Raw genomic sequence first — 23,521 nt, 5'->3', positions numbered from 1 at the left:
GCCAGTTGGGCACGGTGATGTGAGGAGTGGATTTTAAGTGCGCGTTCACTTCTGTTTTGGCTGTGTCGGCATCACAGACTAACATCCATATTCCTCCAACAGGGGCAGGGCGAAGAGGCAGGTCCCCAAGTCTACTTCAGCTGCAACGGAATTGAACCCACGCTGTTGGTGTTATTCTGAACCACACGCTCGCAACTGGGCCCCTTGTATCCAAACAAGAAACCAGCCACTGTTCGATACATTGCATTGAAACAGCAAACACTCGCTACTCGATACATTGTATCGAAACAGCAAACAGACAAGCTCGATACAGTGTGTCGACAGTAAGCAAAACAACCGCTGCTCGATACACTGTATCCAACAAGAAACTACTGAAACAAAGGGACGCGAAGCAACGTAGCGTGCGACACCGGCCAGCGGCCGCTCGTGCTACGCGCACGCTCACTGGTCAGCGGCTCAGGCGCTGCGTCCGAACCCGCTCCGCCCCCACTTACTGCTGTCTGTCCGAGTTTGCATCGCGCTCATTTTAAAGGCTGTGTCAGCCGGTTATTTGCGTCTCTGAATCAAGCCGGAGCTACCCATCTGCCGAAAGAAAAGGGACGGACTGTTATTCCGCACAGTCTAATTAACCAGCTGCTGTAAACCTTTCCATCTGTTCCCACACTGAGGGGTTCAATGGTCAGGTGAGTGTGGAGTCGTGCACCCTTCCCCCCCCCCCCCCCAAAGCCTCACCTCCTTCCCCCCCCCCCCCCCAAAGCCTCACCTCCTCCCCCCCCCCCCCCCCCACAAAGCCTCACCTCCTTCCCCCCCCCGGCCCCCAAGCTTCACCTCCTTCCCCCCCCCCCCCCACAAAGCCTCACCTCCTTCCCCCCCCCCCCCCCCCACAAAGCCTCACCTCCTTCCCCCCCCGGCCCCCAAGCTTCACCTCCTTCCCCCCCCCCCCCCCCCCATGAGAGTCAGGAACGTGTGCCGATGTCGCATTTAGCTCCTGATTCAAGGGAATAGTATTCGGGAAATGTATCTTTGGCGCATATTCTTTTTACAAGTGACTCTGCGGCGTAAATAAACACTTGGAGAAAACCAGTGGTATCTGCATGGACAATAGTCTCTTCATCTCAGCCACGTAATGTACAGTGGAAATGGCGCACATCTCAGCTGTAATTTGCCCCGTTTCCTTAACAACGGCGTATAAATTTAGATGGAAGTGAAAGATGGTATTTTTATAAAGTGCTAAGAGCCTAAGTGAGGTACAAGGTAGGAATTATTTAGCATTATGGAGCCGTTCTGACAAAGCCTGGGTAGCAATTTGAGAATGCATTTAAGTGATTTCAGTTTCAACAACAACTTGTAGTTATATAACGCCTTTAAGGAATGAAATGTCCCAAGGTCCTTATAAAACAAAATGTGACACCGAGCCAGGTAAGGAGTTTTGGGTTAGATGGTCAAAAGGGTAGGTTTTAAGGAATGTCGGAAAGGAAGGTGGAGAGGCACAGAGGTTTAGGGAGGGTATTCCAGAGTTTAGGGCCTAACCAACTGAAGGCATTGTCACCAATGGTGGAGTGATTAAAATCAGCGATACACAAGAGGCCAGAATTAGAGGAACGTAGATATCTCGGTGGGTTGTGGGGGTTGGAGGAGATTAGAGAGAGAGAGGGAGGAGTGAGACCATGGAGGGATTTGAAAACAAGGATGAGAATTTTAAAACCAAGTCGTTGCTTGACTGGAAGCCAATGTAGGTCAGCGAGCACAGGGGTAATAGGGGAATGGGATTTGGTGCAAGTTAAGACACAGGCAGCTGAGTTTTGGATAACAAGTTTACAGAGAGTAGAATGTGGGAGAACAGCCAAGAGTGTGTTCGAATAGTCAAGTCTAGAGGTAGCAAAGGCATGGATGAGGGTTTCAGCAGCAGATGAGCTGAGACAGGCAAAGTCGGGCGATGTTACGGAGGTGGAAATAGGCAGTTTAGGGATGGCACGAATATGAGGTCAAAAGTTAATTTCCAGGTCAAATGTGACACCAAGGTTGTCAACAGACTGGCTTAATCTCAGACAGTTGCCAGGGAGAGGGATGGAGTCTGTAGGTAGGGAACAGAGTTTGGAGCAGGTACTGAAAACAATGGCTTTAGTCTTCCCTATATTTAATTGGACGAAATTTCTGCTCTCCAGTACTGGATGTCGGATAAGCAGTCTGATAATTTAGCAACAGTGGAAGAGTCGAGAGAAGAGTTGGTTAGGTAGAACTGAGTGTGGTTAGCGTATGTGTGAAAACTAACGCCATGCTTTCGGATGATGTCACCAAGGGGCAGCATGTAGACGAGAAACAGGAGGGGGCCAGGGGTAGATCCTTTGGAGGACACCAGAGGTAACGGTGCAGCAGCAGGAAGAGATGCCACTGCACGTGATTCTCTGGCTACGATTAGATAGATAAGAATGGAACCAAATGAGAGCAGTCCCACCCAGCTGGATGACAGTGGAGAGACATTGTAGGAGGATGGTGTGGTCAACTGTGTTAAAGGCTGCAGACAGGTCAAGAAGGACATGAAGGGAAGGTTTATCTTTGTCACGGTTACCTCATTCCATGACAATATGAAAGGCACAATTCATCATAGCAGCACCTCATCAGACCCCTTTCCTATCCTGAGTGGCGTGAAACAGGGCTGTGTTCTCGCACCTACACTGTTTGGGATCTTCTGCTCCCTGCTACTCTCACATGCGGTCAAGTCTTCAGAAGAAGGAATTTTCCTCCACATAAGATCAGATGGCAGGTTGTTCAAACTTGCCCGTCTTTGAGCGAAGACCAAAGTACGGAAAGTCCTCATCAGGGAACTTCTCTTTGCTGATGATGCTGCAATAACATTCCACAGACAAAAGTGTCTGCAGAGACTCATCAACAGGATTGGCCTAAACATCAGCCTCAAGAAAACGAACATCATGGGACAGGACCTCAGAAATGCTCCATCCATCAATACTGGCGACCACGATCTGGAAGTGGTTCAAGAGTTCACCTACCTAGGCTCAACTATCACCAGTAACCTGTGTCTCAATGCAGAAATCAACAAGCGCATGGGAAAGGCGTCCTTTGCTATGTCCAGACTGGCCAAGAGAGTGTGGGAAAATGGCACACTGACATGGAACACAAAAGTCTGAGTGTATCAAGCCTGTGTCCTCAGTACCTTGCTCTATGGCAGCGAGGCCTGGACAATGTATGTCAGCCAAGAGCGACGTCTCAATTAATTCCATCTTTGCTGCCTCCAGAGAATCCTTGGCATCAGGTGGCAGGACTGTATCTCCAACGCAGAAGTCCTCAAGGCAGCCAACATCCCCAGTATATACACCCTACTGAGTCAGCGGCACTTGAGATGGCTTGGCCATGTGTGCCACATGGAAGATGGCAGGATCCCCAAGGACGCATTGTACAATGAGCTCGTCACTGGTATCAGACCCACCGGCCGTCCATGTCTCCGCTTTAAAGACCTCTGCAAACGCGACATGACGTCCTGTGACATTGACCACAAGTCGTGGGAGTCAGTTGCCAGTGATCGCCAGAGCTGGGGCTAAAGAGTGGCGAGTCGAAGAGACTTAGCAGTTGGCAGGAAAAAAGACAGAAGTGCAAGGAGAGAGCCAACTGTGTAACAGCCCCAACAACCAATTTTATCTGCAGCACCTGTGGAAGAGTCTGTCACTCTAGAATTGGCCTTTATAGCCACTCCAGGTACTGCTTCACAAGCCACTGACCACCTCCAGCCGCTTATCCATTGTCTCTCGAGACAAGGAGGCCAAAGAAAGAGCTGTTTCAGTACTGTGGTCATAGTCATAGAGAGATACAGCACTGAAACAGGCCCTTCGGCCCAACAAGTCTGTGCCGACCATCAACCACCCATTTATTCTCTTTCTCTTTGGCCTCCTTGTCTCGAGAGACAATGGGTAAGCGCCTGGAGGTGGTCAGTGGTTTTGCAGCAGCGCCTGGAGTGGCTATAAAGGCCAATTCTAGAGTGACAGACTCTTCCACAGGTGCTGCAGATCAAATTTGTTGTCAGGGCTGTTACACAGTTGGTTCTTTCCTTGCGCTTCTGTCTTTTTTCCTGCCAACTGCTAAGTCTCTTTGACTCGCCATGCTTTAGCCCCGCCTTTATGGTTGCCCGCCAGCTCTGGCGATCGCTGGCAACTGACTCCCACGACTTGTGATCAATGTCACAGGACTTCATGTCGCGTTTGCAGACGTCTTTAAAGCGGAGCTATGGACGGCCGGTGGGTCTGATACCAGTGACGAGCTCGCTGTACAATGCGTCCTTGGGGATCCTGCCATCTTCCATGCTGCTCACATGGCCAAGCCATCTCAGGCGCCGCTGGCTTAGTAGGGTGTATATGCTGGGGATGTTGGCCGCCTTGAGGGCTTCTGTGTTGGTAGCACGGTCCTGCCACCTGATGCCAAGGATTCTCCGGAGGCAGCGAAGATGGAATGAATTGAGATGTCGCTCTTGGCTGACATACGTTGTCCAGGCCTCGCTGCCGTAGAGCAAGGTACTGAGGACACAGGCTTGATACACTTGGACTTTTGTGTTCTGTGTCAGTGCGCCATTTTCCCACACCCTCTTGGCCAGTCTGGACATAGCAGAGGAAGCCTTTCCCATACGCTTGTTTAATTCTGCATCGAGAGACAGGTTACTGGTGATAGTTGAGCCTAGGTAGGTGAACTCTTGAACCACTTCGAGAGTGTGGTCGCCGATATTGATAGATGGGGCATTTCTGACGTCCTGTCCCATGATGTTCGTTTTCTTGAGGCTGATCGTTAGGCCAAATTCATTGCAGGCAGCCGCAAACCTGTTGATGAGTCTCTGCAGACACTCTTCAGTGTGAGATGTTAATGCAGTATCGTCAGCAAAGAGGAGTTCCCTGATGAGGACTTTCCGTACTTTGGTCTTCGCTTTTAGACGGGCAAGTTTGAACAACCTGCCACCTGATCTTGAGTGGAGGAAAATTCCTTCTTCTGAGGACTTAAATGCATATGAGAGCAGCGAGGAGAAGAAGATCCCAAGCAGTGTCGGTGCGAGAACACAGCCCTGTTTCACGCCACTCAGGATTGGAAAGGGGTCTGATGAGGCGCCGCTATGCTGAATTGTGCCTTTCATATTGTCATGGAATGAGGTGATGATACTTAGTAGCTTTGGGCATCCAATCTTTTCTAGTAGTCTGAAGAGACCACGTCTGCTGACGAGGTCAAAGGCTTTGGTGAGATCAATGAAAGCAACATCGAGGGGAATCTGTTGTTCACGGCATTTCTCCTGTAGCTGACGAAGGGAGAACAGCATGTCAATGGTAGATCTCTCTGCTCGAAAGCCACACTGTGCCTCAGGGTAGACGCGCACGGTCAGCTTCTGGAGCCTGTTTAAAGCGACACGAGCGAAGACTTTCCCCACTATGCTGAGCAGGGAGATTCCACGGTAGTTGTTGCAGTCACCGCGGTCACCTTTGTTTTTATAGAGGGTGATGATATTGGCATTGCGCATATCCTGTGGTACTGCTCCCTCATCCCAGCACAGGCAAAGCAGTTCGTGCAGAGCTGAAAGTCTAGCAGGCTTGGCACTCTTGATTATTTCAGGGGTAATGCCGTCCTTCCCAGGGGCTTTTCTGCTGGCTAGAGAATCAATGGCATCACTGAGTTCCGATTTTGTTGGCTGTACATCCAGCTCATCCATGACTGGCAGAGACAGGGTTGCATTGAGGGCAGTCTCAGTGACAACATTTTCCCTGGAGTACAGTTCTAGGTAGTGCTCCACTCAGTGGTCCATTTGCTTGCGTTGGTCAGTGATTGTGTCCCCTGATTTAGATTTGAGGGGGGCAATTTTCTTGACGGTTGGCGCAAAAGCCCTCTTAATGCCATCATACATCCCTCTGATATTTCCTGTGTCAGAGGCCAGCTGAATATGACTGCATAGGTGTTACCAGTAGTCATTTGCGCAGCGCCTGGCTGTTCTTTGTGCAGCGCTTCTGGCTGCTTTAAGTGCTACGGATGTTAACTCGCTGGGGGCTTTCATGTAGTTCAGCAGTGCAATGCGCTTAGCGGCTATGATAGGTTCCAGCTCTTCAATGTGAGATTGAAACCAGTCTGCATTCTGCTTCTCACGTTTGCCATAGGTGGTCATTGCTGAGTCATATATGGCGTCTCTAATGTGGGCTCACTTGGTCTCTGCATCCCCTGTGGGAGTCTTTTGGAGGGTTTTTTCAAGTGAATTTTCAATTGAATTTAGAAACTTGCGTGACAGCTGTGGATGAGAAATTCTGCTAGTGTTGATGCGCGGGCGGCCCTTCTGCTTGGAGTGATGCAGCTTCTTTGGTTTGAGGCTAACCTTGCTGCACACCAGGGAGTGGTTGATGTCGCAGTCCGCACTGTGGAAGCTGCGTGTGATTTGAATATTGTTTAAAGAGGCTCGCCTTGTGATGATGAGGTCCAGCTGGTGCCAACGACGTGATCTTGGGTGCATCCAAGAAACCTGGTGACAGGGTTTAGTATGAAAGAATGAGTTGGTGATGCAGAGGTTATGGTTTATACTATTTATACTAATACCATTTATACTAATCCTACATTAATCCCATATTCCCTACCACATCCCCACCTTCCCTGAATTCTCCTACCACCTACCAACACTAGGAGCAATTTTACAATGGCCAATTTATCTATCAACTTGCAAGACTTTGGCTGTGGGAGGAAACCGGAGCACCCGGCAGAAACCCACGCGGTCACAGAGAGAGCTTGCAAATTCTACACAGGTAGTACCCAGAACCGAACCTGGGTCGCTGGAGCTGTGAGGCTGCGGTGCTAACCACTGTGCCGCCCTCTGATGAGGCAGAAACCTGATTGGAGGGATTCAAACATGGAGTTCGGGAAAGATGGGAACAGATTTGGGAAGTGACAACATGTCCAAGGACTTTGGAGAGGAAAGGGAGGTTGAAGATGGGACAGTAGTTTGCAAGGGTGATGGGGTCAAGGGTTTTTTTTTGAGGCGAGGATGATGGCAGATTTAAAGGAGAGAAGGACAACATCTGAAGAGAGATAATGTTAAACTCGTGTAAGTGTAAATCTGACATTTAAAGCCCTAAGTGATTACCAAGCAAAATGGAGTGAGATTTTTCTGGTCAGTCCCAATCTGCTTTACTCCAGTGTCAGCTCATGCCCTGATTTTGGGTTCAGACTATCTTTGCACTTGCATCCATGCAAAGTGAAACCTTTTCACACAGTTATAAGCATTAATTGCATCCTAAGAAGAACTCTGATTCACAATGTTATCGCCATCGGTTTCTCTTGGAAATTCCCCTAGGCTGAATTTTTTTTATAATATATAAAAAAAGAGAGCAGGTGCCTTCTCAACCCTGCCCCTCCCAAAAAAAATTGTGATCCAATCTGGAAAAAACATGTGGTCCCCGTTCTTGAGTTACTGCTTATGTAATTCAATCCGACGAAATTCATGCGCGATGAACAATCAAGATCACTGTTACAGGAAATTGCTGCTTTTTCCTTTGCCAGTTTCTGCTAACCTAACCAGTATTCATGGGTCCACAGCCAAAGAAAAAGTAGTAAACAATTACCTTTTCTTGCATCCCCTCTCATACCAACAAATGGCAAATGAAATAAAATGGGAAGGGGAATTGGGAGATTTAACCCTTCCCTTCTTACCTGCAAGCACAGTAACATTTTCTCTGGTTATTACACTGTAAGATTAAAGGGAAAATAAAGAGAAATTGAATTTATATAGTGCTTTTCACAACCTCAGGAGTCCCAGAGAGCTTTGCAGATAATTAAATACTTATTGAAATGTAGTCATTGTTATAATATAGGGAAACTTGGCACCCAGTTAGCAAGCTCCCACAAACAGCAATGAAATAAATGACCAGAACATGTCTTTTTTAGGCGCTGGTTGAGAGACAAATATTGGCCAGGACACTGAGGAGAGCACCCTTGTGCATGCATATAGTACTATTTGAGTTGAGTTGCTAACATCTGGATATGTCGAACTACAGGAACTGAGAGAGAGTTGCAAAACAAGTGTAAATAGCTCAAAATGCATAATAAATTGGTATTGTCTCCAGGAGAATGCCACCACTGTATCAGGGCGCCTTCAGAGTCAGTGTCAGGAGCAGCCTGTTGTAAAAGCTTTGCTGTTAGCTAGTGCGGTTGGGTATCTCTGTATAGTTCATACTGCACAAGATCCATTTACTTCATCACAAGATTTTAACATTTTTCACTGTTACAAATGGGTTTAGGAAGACTTTAATTTTAGAGAAGAGAATTGGATATACACTTGAAAAGGAAAGAAAATTGTAAGGCTACGCAGAGAGAGCAGGGGAGTCGAGCTAATTGGATAACTCTTTCAAGGAGCTGACACAAGCACAATGGGATGAATGGCCTCCATCTCTGCTATATGATTCCACGATAAAGTGCCTTTTATTTACTAAAATGTCCCTTGGAATGGTTGCTGGGCAACAGAAGAGATAGGGAGGTGTCAGATGGCATAATCAATAGGGTATGTCTTGAGGGGGCTTTTGAAGGTGAGAGTTGGTGAGATGGAGGGATTGTAGGGAGCAGGTTCCAGATGGATTTCGTACATTGGTGATCAAAGAGGAAACAAGGTGTGTAAATCTGAAATGTCTGGCCAGCGCACTCTCCATGAAGCTACCGTCACAGAAGGATTTTGCAAGAATTTGTGCTCTAAAATTAAAATATGAGCTTTTTACTTTTAAAAATTTCTATATATATTTCTAGTTCTGCTTCCCAATATTTTGTCTTAAGAATTGGCAAAATATTTTTATTACGAACTTTTCCACACCATACACCCATAATCCATCCATAACTTTGTTTAATTGGTGAGTTCCCATGATATCACTCATGGCCAATCTGTACCTCAAATCTATTTACCTGCCTTAGCTCCATATTCCTTGCTACCTTCACCTACAGAAAATCCATCCATCTCAGTCTTGAAAGTATCAATTAACCCAGCATTCACAGCCTTTTTGGGGGAGAGAATACCAGATTTCCTCTGTCTGTGGGGGCTGGGGAGGGAGAAAAAGCTTCCTGTTTTCACTCCCAAATGGTCTAGCTCTAAGTTTATGATTTAGATTGTCTCATTTGTGATTTCCCTCATCAGAGGAAATAGTTTCTCTGTATCTACATCATGGAATTCTTTTAACCATCATCAGAATCTAATTGAATGGTGGAGTCGGCTTGAGTGGGCTGAATGGCCAACTCTTGTTCCCTGTGGAGTTCTCTTAAATTTTATACCTGGCTAGCATCGTCCTGAGAACAATGAGAAAGTGACATTGGAGTGTAGCTATGGAAATTGTTTTTGTTTAAATTGTCAATCAACCTTAAACATGTAATATTTTGGTGTTAATGCAGTTCCTTCTGTTAGCAGGAGTACAGTCATGCTTCATCTGCTCGTGCTCATCAGTCAGCTGTCTATCCTTACTAATGGACTATCACGATGTGCTGACATGTCAGAAGTACAAACCAGTCACACTCCAAAACCACAAAGAAAAGGTAAATTTTTATTATTAATCCAATTGTAATGATGATTCTCCTTCCAGCACCATAATTGAACTGGTGTGGACTGTTGTCCAGTGTAAAAATGTTAAACACCTGTAACCCATCCGTAACTCTGTTTCTGTTTAATTGATGAACTCCCATGACATCGTTCATGTTTGATCTGGATCTAAACTCCATTTACCTGCGTTGGCTCCACTGAATTCTATTTCAGCAGTGACTTAGTTGGTAGCACTCCCGCCTCTGTCAAAAGTTTGTGGGTTCCACAAAGTCCCACTCCAGAACTTGAGCACAAAAATCAAGGCTGACACTCCAGTACTGAAGGAGAGCTGTTCTGTTGGAGGAGCCGCTTTTCAGATTAAATGTTAAACTGAGGCTCTGTCTGCCCCCTCGGGTGGACATAAAAGATCACTATTTTGAAGAAGAGCCATAAGAGTTATCCCTGGTGTCCTGCCTACAGATTATCTGGTCATTATCACGTTGCTGTTTGTGGGAGCTTGATGTGTGCAAATTGGCTGCCGAATTTCCTACGTTACAACAGGGACTACACTTCAGAAGTACTTTATTGGCTGTGAAGGGCTTTGAGATGTCCTGAGTTCGTGAAAGGCACTATATAAACATAATTTCCATGCTTCCTCTCTTCCTTTTTTTAGTTGGTCATGAAACCTATCATGTTCTTGCCCAGATGTTGAAGTAAATTTTGATAAAGCATGAAAGGTTAACTCACTTTTCTCTTTACACATGCCAACGGGCCTGCTGTGTGTTTCTGGCATTTTCTAATTTTAAGTCCCATGCCATACACTTGAACATAAAACATGCTGGAAATGCTCAGCAGTTCAGGCAGCATCTGTGCAGCGAGAAACAGAGTTAGTGCTTCAGGTCAGTGATTTTTGTCCAACCTGGAAAAACTTAGGGATGTGACAGAGTTTTAAGCAAGTTCAGAGGCAGTGAAAGGAGTGGGGGTGGGGGGAGAACAAAAAGGAAAGATCTGTGATAGGGTGCAAGGCAGGAGAGATTAAATGACCAAAGGGATGATAACATTAGGAGCAGGAGTAGGCCATTTGGCCCCTCAAGCCTGCCCCGCCATTCAATAAGATCATGGCTGATCTGCCCCAGACCTCAACTCCTCTTTCGTGCCAACTCCACAAAGCCTTCAACTCTCTGATATTTCAAAAATCTACCTACCTCCTCTTTAAATACTTTCAGTAATCTAGCCTCCACAACTCTCCGGGGTAGAGAATTCCAGACATTCGCTACCCTCTGAGAGAAGAAATTCCTTTGCATCTCAGTTTTAAATGAGTGTCCCCTTATTCTGTAACTATGTCCCCTAGTTTGAGATTCCCTCACTCGTGGAAACATCTTAACATCTACCCTGTCAAGCCCCCTCAGAATCTTGAACGCTTCAATAAGATCACCCCTCATTCTTCTAAACTCTATAATGAATAAAGGCCTAACCTTTTTAGCTGTTCTTGATAAGTCAACCTCTTCATCCCAGGAATCAGCCTAGTGAATCTCTTTTGAACTGCCTCCAATGCCGGTATATCCTTTCTTAAATACGTGGACCAAAACTCTACACAGCACACCAGGTGCGGCATCATCAACACCCAGTGCAGTTGTAGCAAGACTTTCCTATTTTTAAACTCCAACCCCTAGCAATAAAGGCCAAAATTCTATTTGCCTTCTTAATTACTTGCTGCACCTGCATGTTAACGTTTTGTGTTTCATGCACAAGAACACCCAGATCCCCCTCTGCTGCACCTTTTTGGTGTCTCTCTCCATTTAAAAATAGTCTGCCTTTTGATTCTTCCTACCAAAGTGCCACATTAAACTCCAGTTGCCAAGTTTTTGCCCACTCACTCAACCTATCTATATCCCCTTGCAAATTCCTTATGTCCTCATCACAACATGCCCTTTCACCTATTATTGTATCGTCAGCAAATTTGGATATATTACACTCTGTCCCCTCCTCCAAGTCATTAATATAGATAGTAATTCATTGGCCTCCTTATCTCGAGAGACAATGGGTAAGCGCCTGGAGGTGGTCAGTGGTGTGTGGAGCAGCGCCTGGAGTGGCTATAAAGGCCAATTCTAGAGTGACAGGCTCTTCCACAGGTGCTGCAAAAAAATTTGTTTGTCGGGGCTGTTACACAGTTGGCTCTCCCCTTGCGCTTCTGTCTTTTTTCCTGCCAACTGCTAAGTTTCTTCGACTCGCCACACTTTAGCTGCGCCTTTCTGGCTGCCCGCCAGCTCTGGCGAACGCTGGCAACTGACTCCCACGACTTGTGATCAATGTCACAGGACTTCATGTCGCGTTTGCAGACGTCTTTGAAGCGGATACATGGACGGCCGGTGGGTCTGATACCAGTGGCGAGCTCGCTGTACAATGTGTCTTTGGGGATCCTGCCATCTTCCATTCGGCTCACATGGCCAAATAATTGTAATGTATTGGCATGGATTGAGGATTGGTTAACTCACAGAAGACAGAGAGTCGGGATTAATGAGTCTTTTTCAGGTTGGAAAAACGTAACTAGTGGAGTGCCACAAGGGTCAGTCCTAGGACTGATCCTCAAACAATGCTAATACATTACCCCCAATACTGTGAGCTCCTATCTTGTGCAATAATCTTTTATGTGACACCTTATCGAATGCCTTCTGGAAATCCAAAGACACTACATCTACCAGTTCCCCTTTATCAACTCTGCTTGTTATACCCTCAAAGAACTCTAGCAAATTTGTCAAACGTGGTTGGTTTCCTTTTCACAAAACCGTGTTGACTCTGTTTGATTGCGTTAAGCTTTTCTAAATGACTTGCTATTTCTTCCTTAATAATGGACTCTAGCATTTTCCCAACGACCGATGTTAGGCTGACTAGCCTATAGTTTCCTGCTTTTTGTCTCCCTCCCTCCTTGAACAAGGGCGTCACATTAGCGGTTTTCCAGTCCACTGGGATCTTACCGGAATCAAGTGAGTTCTGGAATATTTCGACCAATGCCTCCACTATCTCTGCAGCCGCTTCCTTTAAAACCCTTGGATGCAGGCCATCGAGTCCTGGCGACTTGTCTGCCTTTAGCCCCATTAGTTTATCAAATACTTTGTCCCTCGTGATAGACACTGTTACGATCTTTCTTCCCATTAGCCGCTTGCTTATCTGATATCTTTGGGATGTTTATAGTGTCCTCCACCTTGAAGACCGATGCAAAGTATTGGCTTAAATTATCTGTCATTTCCCTGTTTCCTGTAACAATTCTCCAGTTGCATCCTCTAAGGGTCCTACGCTCACTTTAGCTACTCTTTCCTTTTGTATACCTGCAGTAAGCTCTTGCTGTTTGTTTTTATATTTCTTGACAATTTACTTTCATAATCAATTTTCCCCCTCTTTATTAGCTTTTTAGTCATCCGCTGCTGGTTCCTCCCCAAAAAAAATCCCAATCCTCTGGCCTACCACTAGTTTTCACCGCTTTGTATGCCTTAGTTTTTGATTGGATACTCTCCTTGACTGCCTTTGTTAACCACGGATGGTTCATCCTTCTCATTGAGTCCTTCTTTTTGGCCCGGACAAATTTTTGCTCAGCGTTATGAAATATCTGCTTAAATGTCTGCCAGTGCTCATCCACTGACCTTCCTCTTGGTCTGTTTTCCCAACCCACTTTATACAACTCTTTCTTCATACCTCCATAATTGCCCTTGTTTAAGTTGAGGAGTTGATGGTGTTTGAGTTGATCCGAGTTGCTTGCCCTCAAACTGAATTTGAAATTCTACCATGTTGTGATCGCTGCCCCCAGATAACTATGATATCTCTTATTAATCCTACCTCATTGCACATTACTAGATCTAAAATAGCCTGTTCCTAGGTAGGTTCTGCAAAGTATTTCTCTAAGTAACAATCCCTGATGCACTCTATAAATTCGTCTTCAATGTTACCTCTGCCAATCTGATTTGTCCAGTCAATATGCAGATTAAAATCACCCATGACAATTGTAGCGTCCTTTTTACACGTCGCCATTATTTACCGATTTTACTTTGGCCCACAGTGAGGCAACTCTTCAGGGGCCTATAGACGACTCCCACGCATGACTTCTTCCCCTTGCTATTCCTTATTTCCACCCAAACTGATTCCACATCGCGATCTATTGCATCTATATCACTACTCACCACCGGACTGATACCCTCCTTTATTAACAAAGCTACCCCACCTCCTTTTCCTTTTTGCCTATTTTGCCGGAACGTCAAATACCGTTGAATATTGAGTTCCTAGTCTTGGTCAGTTTGCAACCATGTCTCTGTAATAGCTATCAAGTCATATTCATTTATTTGTATTTGTGCTCATCTATCCTGTTACAAATGCGGCATGTATTCAGATAACGAGCCTTAAGCTTTGACTTTTTACCATTATTACTCATTCTGGTTCTATTTTCTGCTGAACTCTTCTGCTTATACTTTCTGCCCTTTCCTGTCACACTTTGATTGATTACCATTCGCCTCTTCACTACCCTGCACCTCTGCTGTCCCTTCCCCCCCACCCCCCCACTAATTAGTTTAAAGTCCTATCTACAACCCTAGTTATACGATATGCCAGGACACTGGTCCCAGCAGGGTTCAGGTGAAGCCCGTCCCAATGGAACAGCTCTCTCCTTCCCCAGTACTGGTGCCAGTGCCCCATGAATTGAAACCCATTTCTCCCACACCAGTCTTTGAGCCACGTGTTTATCTCTCTAATCTTATTTATCCTACGCCAGTTTGCACATGTCCAGGTAACTCTTCCCCCTCCCTGATGTGTCGCAGTGTCCGCAGCTCGGACTCCAGCTCATCAACTCTGAGCTGAAGGTCCTCAAGCAGCCAATACTTGCTGCAGATGTGGTCACCGTGAATCGCACCGATGTCCACCAGCTCCCACGTACTATACCTACAACACATCGCCTGCCCAGCCATCTCTGTTCTATTTAATTAATTAATTTGGATGTTAAATATTTGGATGTTTGATGCTATGTTTGATTTAAATTAAAAGTACCTGTTTAAACAATCAATTGTAATTAATACTCTAGTCCTGCTCTGTGTTTATACTCTTATTATAACACTTACTGTTACACTACCACCATTGAAAACATTTTAATTACCCTGCTTTCTGTTTCCCTGCGCTCCCTGTTGATTAGACGTCACGTTTCAATTTTTAATTTGCCTCCGACCCTCCCGCTGCTTCTTTCCGAATCTCCGAGGTTCTGGCGCGCTTTTTGACTGCTCTCCTCCTGCTGCTTTTCTCCGAATCTCCGAGGCAAAAGGAGATAGTAATGGGACAACATCCTGGAGGTTACCATTGGCCATGAACGTAGCTGGAGCAGCCATATAAATACTGCGGGTACAAGAGCCGGTCAGAGGCTGGTGGGTAACTGTGGCAGTTACTCACCTCCTGACTTCGCAAAGTCTGTCCACCATCTACAAGGCACAAGTCAGGAGTGTGATGGAAAACTCTCCACTTGCCTGGATGAATGCAGCTTCAATAACACTTAAGAAGCTCAATGTCATCCAGAACAAAGCAACCTGCTTGATCAGTTCCCCCATCCATCACCTTAAACATTCACTCCCTCCAACACTGATGCACAGTGGCAGCAGTTGTGTACCATCTACAAGATGCACTGCAGCAACTCGCCAAGGCTCCTTCAACAGCACCTTCCAAATCTGCAATCTCTACCACCTAGAAAGACAAGGGCAGCAGATGCATGGGAACACCACCACCTGCAAGTTCCTCTCCAAGCTACACGCCATCCTGACTTGGAACTATATCGCCGTTCCTTCACTGTTGCTGGGTCAAAATCCTGGAACTCCCTTCCTAACAGCACTGTGGGTGTACCTACACCCCAAGGACTGCGACGGTTCAAGAAGGCAACTCACCACCACCTTCACAAGGACAATCAGGGATGGGCAATAAGTGCTGGCCTTGCCAGTGATGTGCAAATCCCAGGAATTAATTTTTTTAAAAAAAGGAACTAAAGATGGGTCTGTCGGCTGTGAAAATGGGGAAAACACAGAATCACCAATCTGTGCCGTTTGGAAAAAAAATGGGGGCAACAGTTATGATCTGAAATTGTGGAACTCCGTGTTGAGTCTGGAAGGCTGTAAAGTGCCTAATTGAGACTGCGGCGCAAGCGGAGTCTGTGGCTGATCCGGTCCGTGTCCTCCTGACTCACCGCTGTTGGTTTACTTTTAAAGTCCCGAGCGAAGAAGTCGACTGATAAGTCGGTCAGGAAGTTACCATAGCATTTAAAGATCCTGGCAAAGCACCTGTGGAACAGGAGGTTGCAATCCACCGCATTAGAATTACCTTGACCAGCCGGAATGTAAAATCACTTGAGAAAGTTTGTGCTGATCTAATTCGTGGTGCCAAAGAGAAGAATCTGAAGGTCAAGGGACCTGTTCGTATGCCCACCAAGACTCTGCGTATCACAACAAGAAATACTCCTTGTGGTGAAGGTTCCAAAACCTGGGATCGTTTCCAAATGAGGATCCACAAGCGTCTAATAGATTTACCATTTTTTTTTGAGGAATTAAGAGGGCTAAAAGGGGTCATGAAATATCTTTAGCAAACAGGGTTAAGGAAAATCCCAAAGCCTTTTATTCATATATAAGGAGCAAGAGGGTAACTAGAGAAAGGATTGGCCCACTCAGGGACAAAGGAGGAAAGTTAGGCGTGGAGTCAGAGAAAATGGGTGAGATTCTAAACGAGTACTTTGCATCGCTATTCACCGAGGAGAGGGACATGACGGATGTTGAGGTTAGGGACAGATGTTTGATTACTCTAGGTCAAGTCGCCATAAGGAGGGAGGAAGTGTTGGGTATTCTAAAAGGCATTAAGGTGGACAAGTCCCCAGGTCCGGATGGGATCTAACCCAGGTTACTGAGGGAAGCAAGAGAGGAAATAGCTGGGGCCTTAACAGATATCTTTGCAGCATCCTTAAACATGGGTGAGGTCCCGGAGGACTGGAGAATTGCTAATGTTGTCCCCTTGTTTAAGAAGGGTAGCAGGGAAAATCCAGGTAATTATAGACCGGTGAGCCTGACGTCAGTGGTAGGGAAGCTGCTGGAGAAGATACTGAGGGATAGGATCTATTCCCATTTGGAAGAAAATGGGCTTATCAGTGATAGGCAACATGGTTTTGTGCAGGGAAGGTCATGTCTTACCAACTTAATAAAATTCTTTGAGGAAGTGACAAAGTTGATTGATGAGGGAAGGGCTGTAGATGTCATATACATGGACTTCAGTAAGGCGTTTGATAAGGTTCCCCATGGTAGGTTGATGGAGAAAGTGAAGGCGCATGGGGTCCAGGGTGTACTAGCTAGATGGATAAAGAACTGGCTGGGCAACAGGAGACAGAGAGTAGCAGTGGAAGGGAGTTTCTCAAAATGGAGACGTGTGACCAGTGGTGTTCCACAGGGATCCGTGCTGGGACCACTGTTGTTTGTGATATACATAAATGATTTGGAGGAAAGTATAGGTGGTCTGATTAGCAAGTTTGCAGACGACACTAAGATTGGTGGAGTAGCAGATAGTGAAGGGGACTGTCAGAGAATACAGCAGAGTATAAATAGATTGGAGAGTTGGGCAGAGAAATGGCAGATGGAGTTCAATCAGGGCAAATGCGCGTGCATTTTGGAAGATCCAATTCAAGAGTGAACTATACAGTAAATGGAAAAGTCCTGGGGAAAATTGATGTACAGAGAGATTTGGGTGTTCAGGTCCATTGTTCCCTGAAGGTGGCAACGCAGGTCAATAGAGTGGTGAAGAAGGCATACGGCATGCTTTCCTTCATCGGACAGGTATTGAGTACAAGGGTTGGCAGGTCATGTTACAGTTGTATAAGACTTTGGTTCGGCCACATTTGGAATACTGCGTGCAGTTCTGGTCGCCACATTACCAAAAGGATGTAGATGCTTTGGAGAGGGTGCAGAGGAGGTTCACCTGGATGTTGCCTGGTATGGAGGGCGCTAGCTATGAAGAGAGGTTGAGCAGATTAGGATTATTTTCATTAGAAAGACAGGGGTTGAGGGGGGACCTGATTGAGGTGTACAAAATCATGAGAGGTATAGACAGGGTGGATAGCAAGAAGCTTTTTCCCAGAGTGGGGGATTCAATTACTAGGGGTCACGAGTTCAAAGTGAGAGGGGAAAAGTTTAGGGGGGATATGCGTGGAAAGTTCTTTACGCAGAGGGTGGTGGGTGCCTGGAATGCGTTGCCAGCGGAGGTGGTAGACGCAGGCACGATGGCGTCTTTTAAGATGTATCTAGACAGATACATGAATGGGCAGGAAGCAAAGAGATACAGACCCTTAGAAAATAGGCGACATGTTTAGATAGAGGATCGGGATCGGCGCAGGCTTGGAGGGCCGAAGGGCCTGTTCCTGTGCTGTAATTTTCTTTGTTCTTTGTTCTATAAGTTGCTATTTCATGAGCTTGCGTTGAGCTTTATTGGAACAGTGTAGGAGACAGGAGACAGAGGTCAGATTGGGAGTGGGACGGAGAATTAAAATGGCAGGTGACTGGAAGTTTAGGCTCATGCTTGCTGACTCAATTGAGGTGTTCTGCAAAGCGGTCGCTCAATCTGTGTTTGGTTTCCTCATGTAGAGGATACTGCATCATGAGCAGAGAATACAGTTTATTAAATTGAAAGAGGTATGGGCTGAATATTATCAACGCGCTGCGCTCTGCAACGACGCACTGTGAAGTCGGCGGTTTTCCGACAGACAAGTGCCGCCGTACAGCCCCCGCGATATTACGTGCAGGGGCTCATTTAAATGGAGGTGGTGGAGCGGCCCCCTCCGATGATGTTGAGGGGGGCGGCCGCCGCGTCACCGGCAACGGCGGCCAGCGCCACCGCGCAAGTACCAGCACCAATTTTAAGGGGCTTCCAGCCCTTCAGGATAGATTTAAATATTGAAAGGTGATGGTATGATTAAAAACAAAGGCACTAAAAGTATAATTTAACATTGAATTTCCACCCCCACCCCCCAACCCTAACCCTAACCCCCCCATATTGAGTCCTCAATACATGAATTGATCTATCCGCACCCTCCCTCCCCAAAAAATACACTCTTTGAAATTCCGAACTTTCCCCCCTGAACTCAGTATCTTTGACCCTCAACCCTTTCCCACCATCCCCACAACCAATAGGAATAATTTTACCCGCTCTCACCCCCCCCCCCAACTGCCCTGATAATTTTATTCCTCCCCTCTCCCTACCAGCATCTCGCCTCGGAACTAATAAAGGCCCCACCGCCAAGCAGCGGGGGGTGGGGGGGCCGCACCGAGGCCTCGCCGCCGCCACTAATATCTGGCAGGGCCTTCTTGGCATCGTGTGTCGTGGCAGGCCACTCCCACTAGCATTTTATGGGCCTCCCCGCCACGACCCACAGCATCGATGGGCTGGTAAAATCCAGCCCTATAAGTGAATCGCTATTTCACCTGTGTTTGGGGTCCTGGATGGTGGGAAAGGAGGGGAGCTCAAGGAACAGCAACTAATTTTTTCACTTGGGCACTTTACAGTCTTTTAAACTCAGCATTGAGTTCAACGATTTCAGATCTGAACCTCTGCGCCTAAGTTATCAGATGGGAGCTGATAGCGATGATCCTGCTGTTACTATTTTCATTTCCTCTGAACCCATCTTTTTGTTTCTTTATTTGTCCCATTACCATCTCCTTTTGCTTTGCGCCATCATCCCTCTTGTCGTTTAATTTCTCCTGCCTTCCACCCTGTATCACAGACCTTCCGTTTTGTTCTTTACCCCCCGATCCTTTTCCCTGCCTCTGCTCAACACATGTTACATCTCTAATTTTTTTCAAGTTCTGATGAAAGGTCATTGACCTGAAACATTAACTGTTTCTCTCGCCCTCTTTTTCCCCCCCCCCCCCCCACCACAGATGCTGTCTAACTTGAACAGTTCCAGCATTTTCCCTTTTTAGTACAGATTTCCAGCATCTGCAGTATTTTGCTTTTGTACTTCAATATCAAATCCGGCCTACCACTCCCAGTGCAGCACTGAGAAAAAATTGTTGCTCTGAGGCCCCATCTGCCCTCTTGGGTGCACAGAAACGACCCTGTGTCGCTATTTTAGAACATAGAACAGTACAGCACGGTACAGGCCCTTCGGCCCATGATGTTGTGCCGAACCTTTAACCTACTCTAAGATCAAACTAACTACCTACCCTTCATTCTACTATCATCCATGTACCTATCCAAGAGTCGCTTAAATGCCCCTAATGTATCTGCTTCTACTACCACCGCTGGCAGCGCATTCCACGCACCCACCACTCTCCTGTGTAAAGAACCTACCTCTGACATCTCCCCTAAACCTTCCTCCAATCACCTTAAAATTATGCCCCCTGGTGATAGCCCTTTCCACCCTGGGAAAAATTCTCTGGCTATCCACTCTATCTATGCCTCTCATCATCTTGTACCCCTCTATCAAGTCACCTCTCATCCTTCTTCGCTCCAATGCGAAAAGCCCTAGCTCCCTCAATCTTTCTTCGTAGGACATGCCCTCCAGTCCAGGCAGCATCCTGGTAAATCTCCTCTGCACCCTCTCTAAAGCTTCCACATCCTTCCTATAATTTTGAAGAAGAGCTGGGGAGTTTCCCCGATGTCCTGGGCAATATTTATTCCTCAGCCAAACATCACTTTTTAAAAAAAAATCTCATTACTGTTTGCGGAAGCTTGCTGTGCACATATTTTCTGCCATGTTTCCTATATTACAGCAGTGACTACACTTCAGAAATACTTCATAAGCTGTGAAATGCTTTGTGACACCCTGAGGTTATGAAAGCCGCCACATAAATGCAAGTTCCTCCTTTTAATTTTACTTTAGCTCTGTGGTTTTTATTTCAATCTAAATTGCTGCTCATGAGCTGAATGCAGTTCTCTGCTCGAGGCTGTGTCTTTTGTCCCAAGCCACAGCATTGACTCTTCCAACAGGTAGCGTGGTGCTATTTAATATTTATTTGCCATTATATAAATCAGCCAGGTGTCTGCCCTTGGTGCATTTGCATCGGTACACCAGGATTCCATGGAGACTAGTGGGAGGAAGTGGCTTTGCAAAGCAAACAATCGATATTTCCTTCCAAAGGTTAAGGGGCTGAATTTTATTAGCGTGCCGCACTTCACGGCAGCCTTCCAACATGGAAGCACAGTCGCTGAGCCCCTGCAATATTTTGCACGGGGCCTCATTTAAATGGAGGGGGTGAAGGACCAAATTCAAGTCTTAAAGTTGTATAACCATTCATTTGCATTTTTAAAATGATTAAAAGCTGGAGGCCCTTTCCCAACACCCCCCACCCCCCCTCCCCGCCCCGTGTGTTCTTTTGCCTAAAATGTAGGCAATTAATTTTATGAGCAACCTGAACTCCCCCCCCCCACCCCCAACAATCGCTTCACATTTGGCCTTCAGCTCCTTCCCACCATCCCCACAGCCAATAAGAAAGGTTTTCCCCACTCGAACTAGGGGTCACTGTTTAAAAATAAGGGGTTGCCCATTTAAGACCGAGATGAGGTCGTGAGTCTTTGGAATTCTCTTCCTCAAAAGGCATTGGAAGTAGAGTCTTTGAATATTTTTAAGGCAGAGGTAGATAGATTCTTGATAAACAAGGGGGTGGAAGGTTATCAGGCGTAGGCGGGAATATGGAGTAATCAGTTCAGCCGTGAACTTATTGAATGGCGGAGCAGGTTAGAGGGGTCGAGTGGCCGACTTTTGTTCCGAGTTCATACGTTTACCCCCCCAACCCCGGCCATGATAATTTCACTCCTCCCGCCCCCCCCCCCCCTCCCCCCCCCGGACCCGTATTTTACGGGGCCCCCCCCACCACGACCCCTGACATCGAGGGGCTGGTAACATTCAGCCCAAGTTGTCTGAATTTAAGTATCAAGTACAATTGCTTTCTGGATCTTATTTGGGCCAACTTTATATAATATGTGTGTGTATGTGAAAATACTCTTCTATTAAAATAAAATGTGTTCAGTATCTGTCCTAAATTATGTGAGCAGCTTTTGTGTGAAATATTGGCAATGCAGCTACAGGCGGAAAGCCAGGGTAAAAGGAGTCAGATTCCACTGATTAGTGTGTGGGCGCTGCTTTACTGCGAACTCTGCACCCTCCTTTCATTGTGTACTGGAAGCACTTTTAAAAACTCTGGGTGAGTGCCAGGGAAGGAATGCATGGTACGCTCGCTGATTTGAACCAAAGTACAAATGTGCTTGTGATTCAAATGCAACGCGATCCATTTAAGGTGTAAACTTTAGTAAAGTGTTAGTAGTTTGCTCATTAAAGGTTTGTGTTAAAACGGCAGCATTTTTTGTTGATTTTTATTACAGTGCAGCAGGGCAATAATAATTCTAATTCCAAGGAAACTTTCCAACATGTTTTTATAACTGTTGCATCACAGGTTGGTTATCAAAGTTCTGAATAGCATCTGTAACTGGTACGCCAGGCCCTGGGGCAGTTGTCTTCACTTGCTGTGCAAATAACTCTAAAGATAAATTCAGATTTCTGGCCCACTATTTTCAGGTTGAGGTTTTGGGGAAACCTTTCTATTCTCGTGCTTCAGGACATCCCAAGGTGTTTCACAGCCAATAAAGTGCTTTTGTAGTGTAGTTACCGTTGTAAAGTAGGGAAACGTGGTAGCTAACTTGTGCACCACAAGCTCCCACAGACAGCATTGAGATAACAAGAAGATTTGTTTTTGTGATGTTGGTTGAGCGATTAAATATTAGCCAGGAGCACTCCCCAGCTCTTCAGGGATGAGCATACTACAAACTGAGCCACGGCTGACATCAAAGAGATGTGTTCGAGCGGCTCAAGGCGAATTTACATTGAACTTCAGTGTCTGTTCGTTGTTAAGTTGTAGTCTAAATCTGCAGAGAATTGATGAGACCATCCCATGTTAGGATGGTCTCCCATTATATTGTTTTGATGCAGTGTGGAGCATAACTCTTAACGTGTCAAATAAAGTACCGTGAGCTACTCTTCCAAGCATCCTTAAATTCAAAAACATGGGAATAGGAGGTTCCTTTTAAACTTTTTTTTTCATTTTTTCATTGGATCTGGGGATCACTGGCAAGGCCAGCATTTATTGCCCATCCGTAACTAACCTTGACTTGACACCAGAGTGGCTTGCAAGGCCATTTCAAAGAGCAGTTAAGAGTTAACCACATTGCTGTGGGTCTGGAGTCGCATGTAGGTAAGGACGGCAGATTTCCTTTAAAGGACATTAGTGAACCAGATGGGTTTTGAGACTAGCTTTAAATTCCAGATTTTTATTAATTAATTGAAGTTAAATTTCACCAGCTGCCATGGTGGAATTTGAACCCGTGTTCCTAGGCCTCTGGAATACTAATCCAGTGACATTGCCACTACGCCACTGTCTCCCTACGTGATCTTTTGAGATCTACCTGCAGTTAAGCAATACGTGCAATGCCAAAATCCCAATTATTTAACAGCTGGAGGAGAAAGTTACATGTAGTAACTTCCCTGAGTTAAAGAATTTAGGGTTCCAGTCAACCAGCATAAACCCAGTTGCTGTCCGCTGGAACCAGCTCTGCAGCCATTGTCCTGAGGCCTGCCTGCATCTGCAGGAGCTGCAGCATCAGAGACCCACCCTCTTGCTTCATCTCCCTCCTCCACTTCAGCTCACCTTTTCCTTCCTCCCCCTCTCCCATCCCTCCCTCTACCCACACCCATGTGTGTCTCTCTCCTTTCCTCTTGCCTTCTGTCCCCTTCCGCCTTGCCCCTCTATCCACCCTTACCCTGTACATTCCTTCACCCCACCACATTTTCCACCTCACCATTCCTTCCCACTGCTGCAGCCCTCCACTTCTGTTGGTATTACTTTCTTCTGTCTTGTCCACGCTCGTTCTTAACGCGCGGAGCATTCGGAATAAAGTGGATGAATTAATCGTGCAAATAGATGTAAACGGGTATGATATAGTCAGGATTACGGAGACATGGCTGCA

General features: G+C 46.2%; 1 protein-coding gene across 1 annotated transcript in view; it reads left to right on the top strand.

Moving 5' to 3' along the window:
* Nucleotides 1-488: 488 nt before the first annotated feature.
* The window catches only part of prrg4 (proline rich Gla (G-carboxyglutamic acid) 4 (transmembrane)), a 54,096-nt gene continuing 31,063 nt past the window's right edge, over nt 489-23,521 (top strand). Inside the window, exons 1-2 of the mRNA XM_068046588.1 lie at nt 489-683; nt 9,407-9,531. Of these exons, the coding sequence (XP_067902689.1) occupies nt 676-683; nt 9,407-9,531 (133 nt within the window). The 5' untranslated portion in view covers nt 489-675. The remainder of the gene's footprint in view (nt 684-9,406; nt 9,532-23,521) is intronic.

Source organism: Heterodontus francisci, chromosome 14 (genome assembly GCF_036365525.1).
Source record: "Heterodontus francisci isolate sHetFra1 chromosome 14, sHetFra1.hap1, whole genome shotgun sequence".
In the NCBI taxonomy this organism is placed as follows: domain Eukaryota; kingdom Metazoa; phylum Chordata; class Chondrichthyes; order Heterodontiformes; family Heterodontidae; genus Heterodontus; species Heterodontus francisci.
Note: the sequence above shows the minus strand (reverse complement) of the source record. Positions and strands in the feature narration are given on the sequence as shown.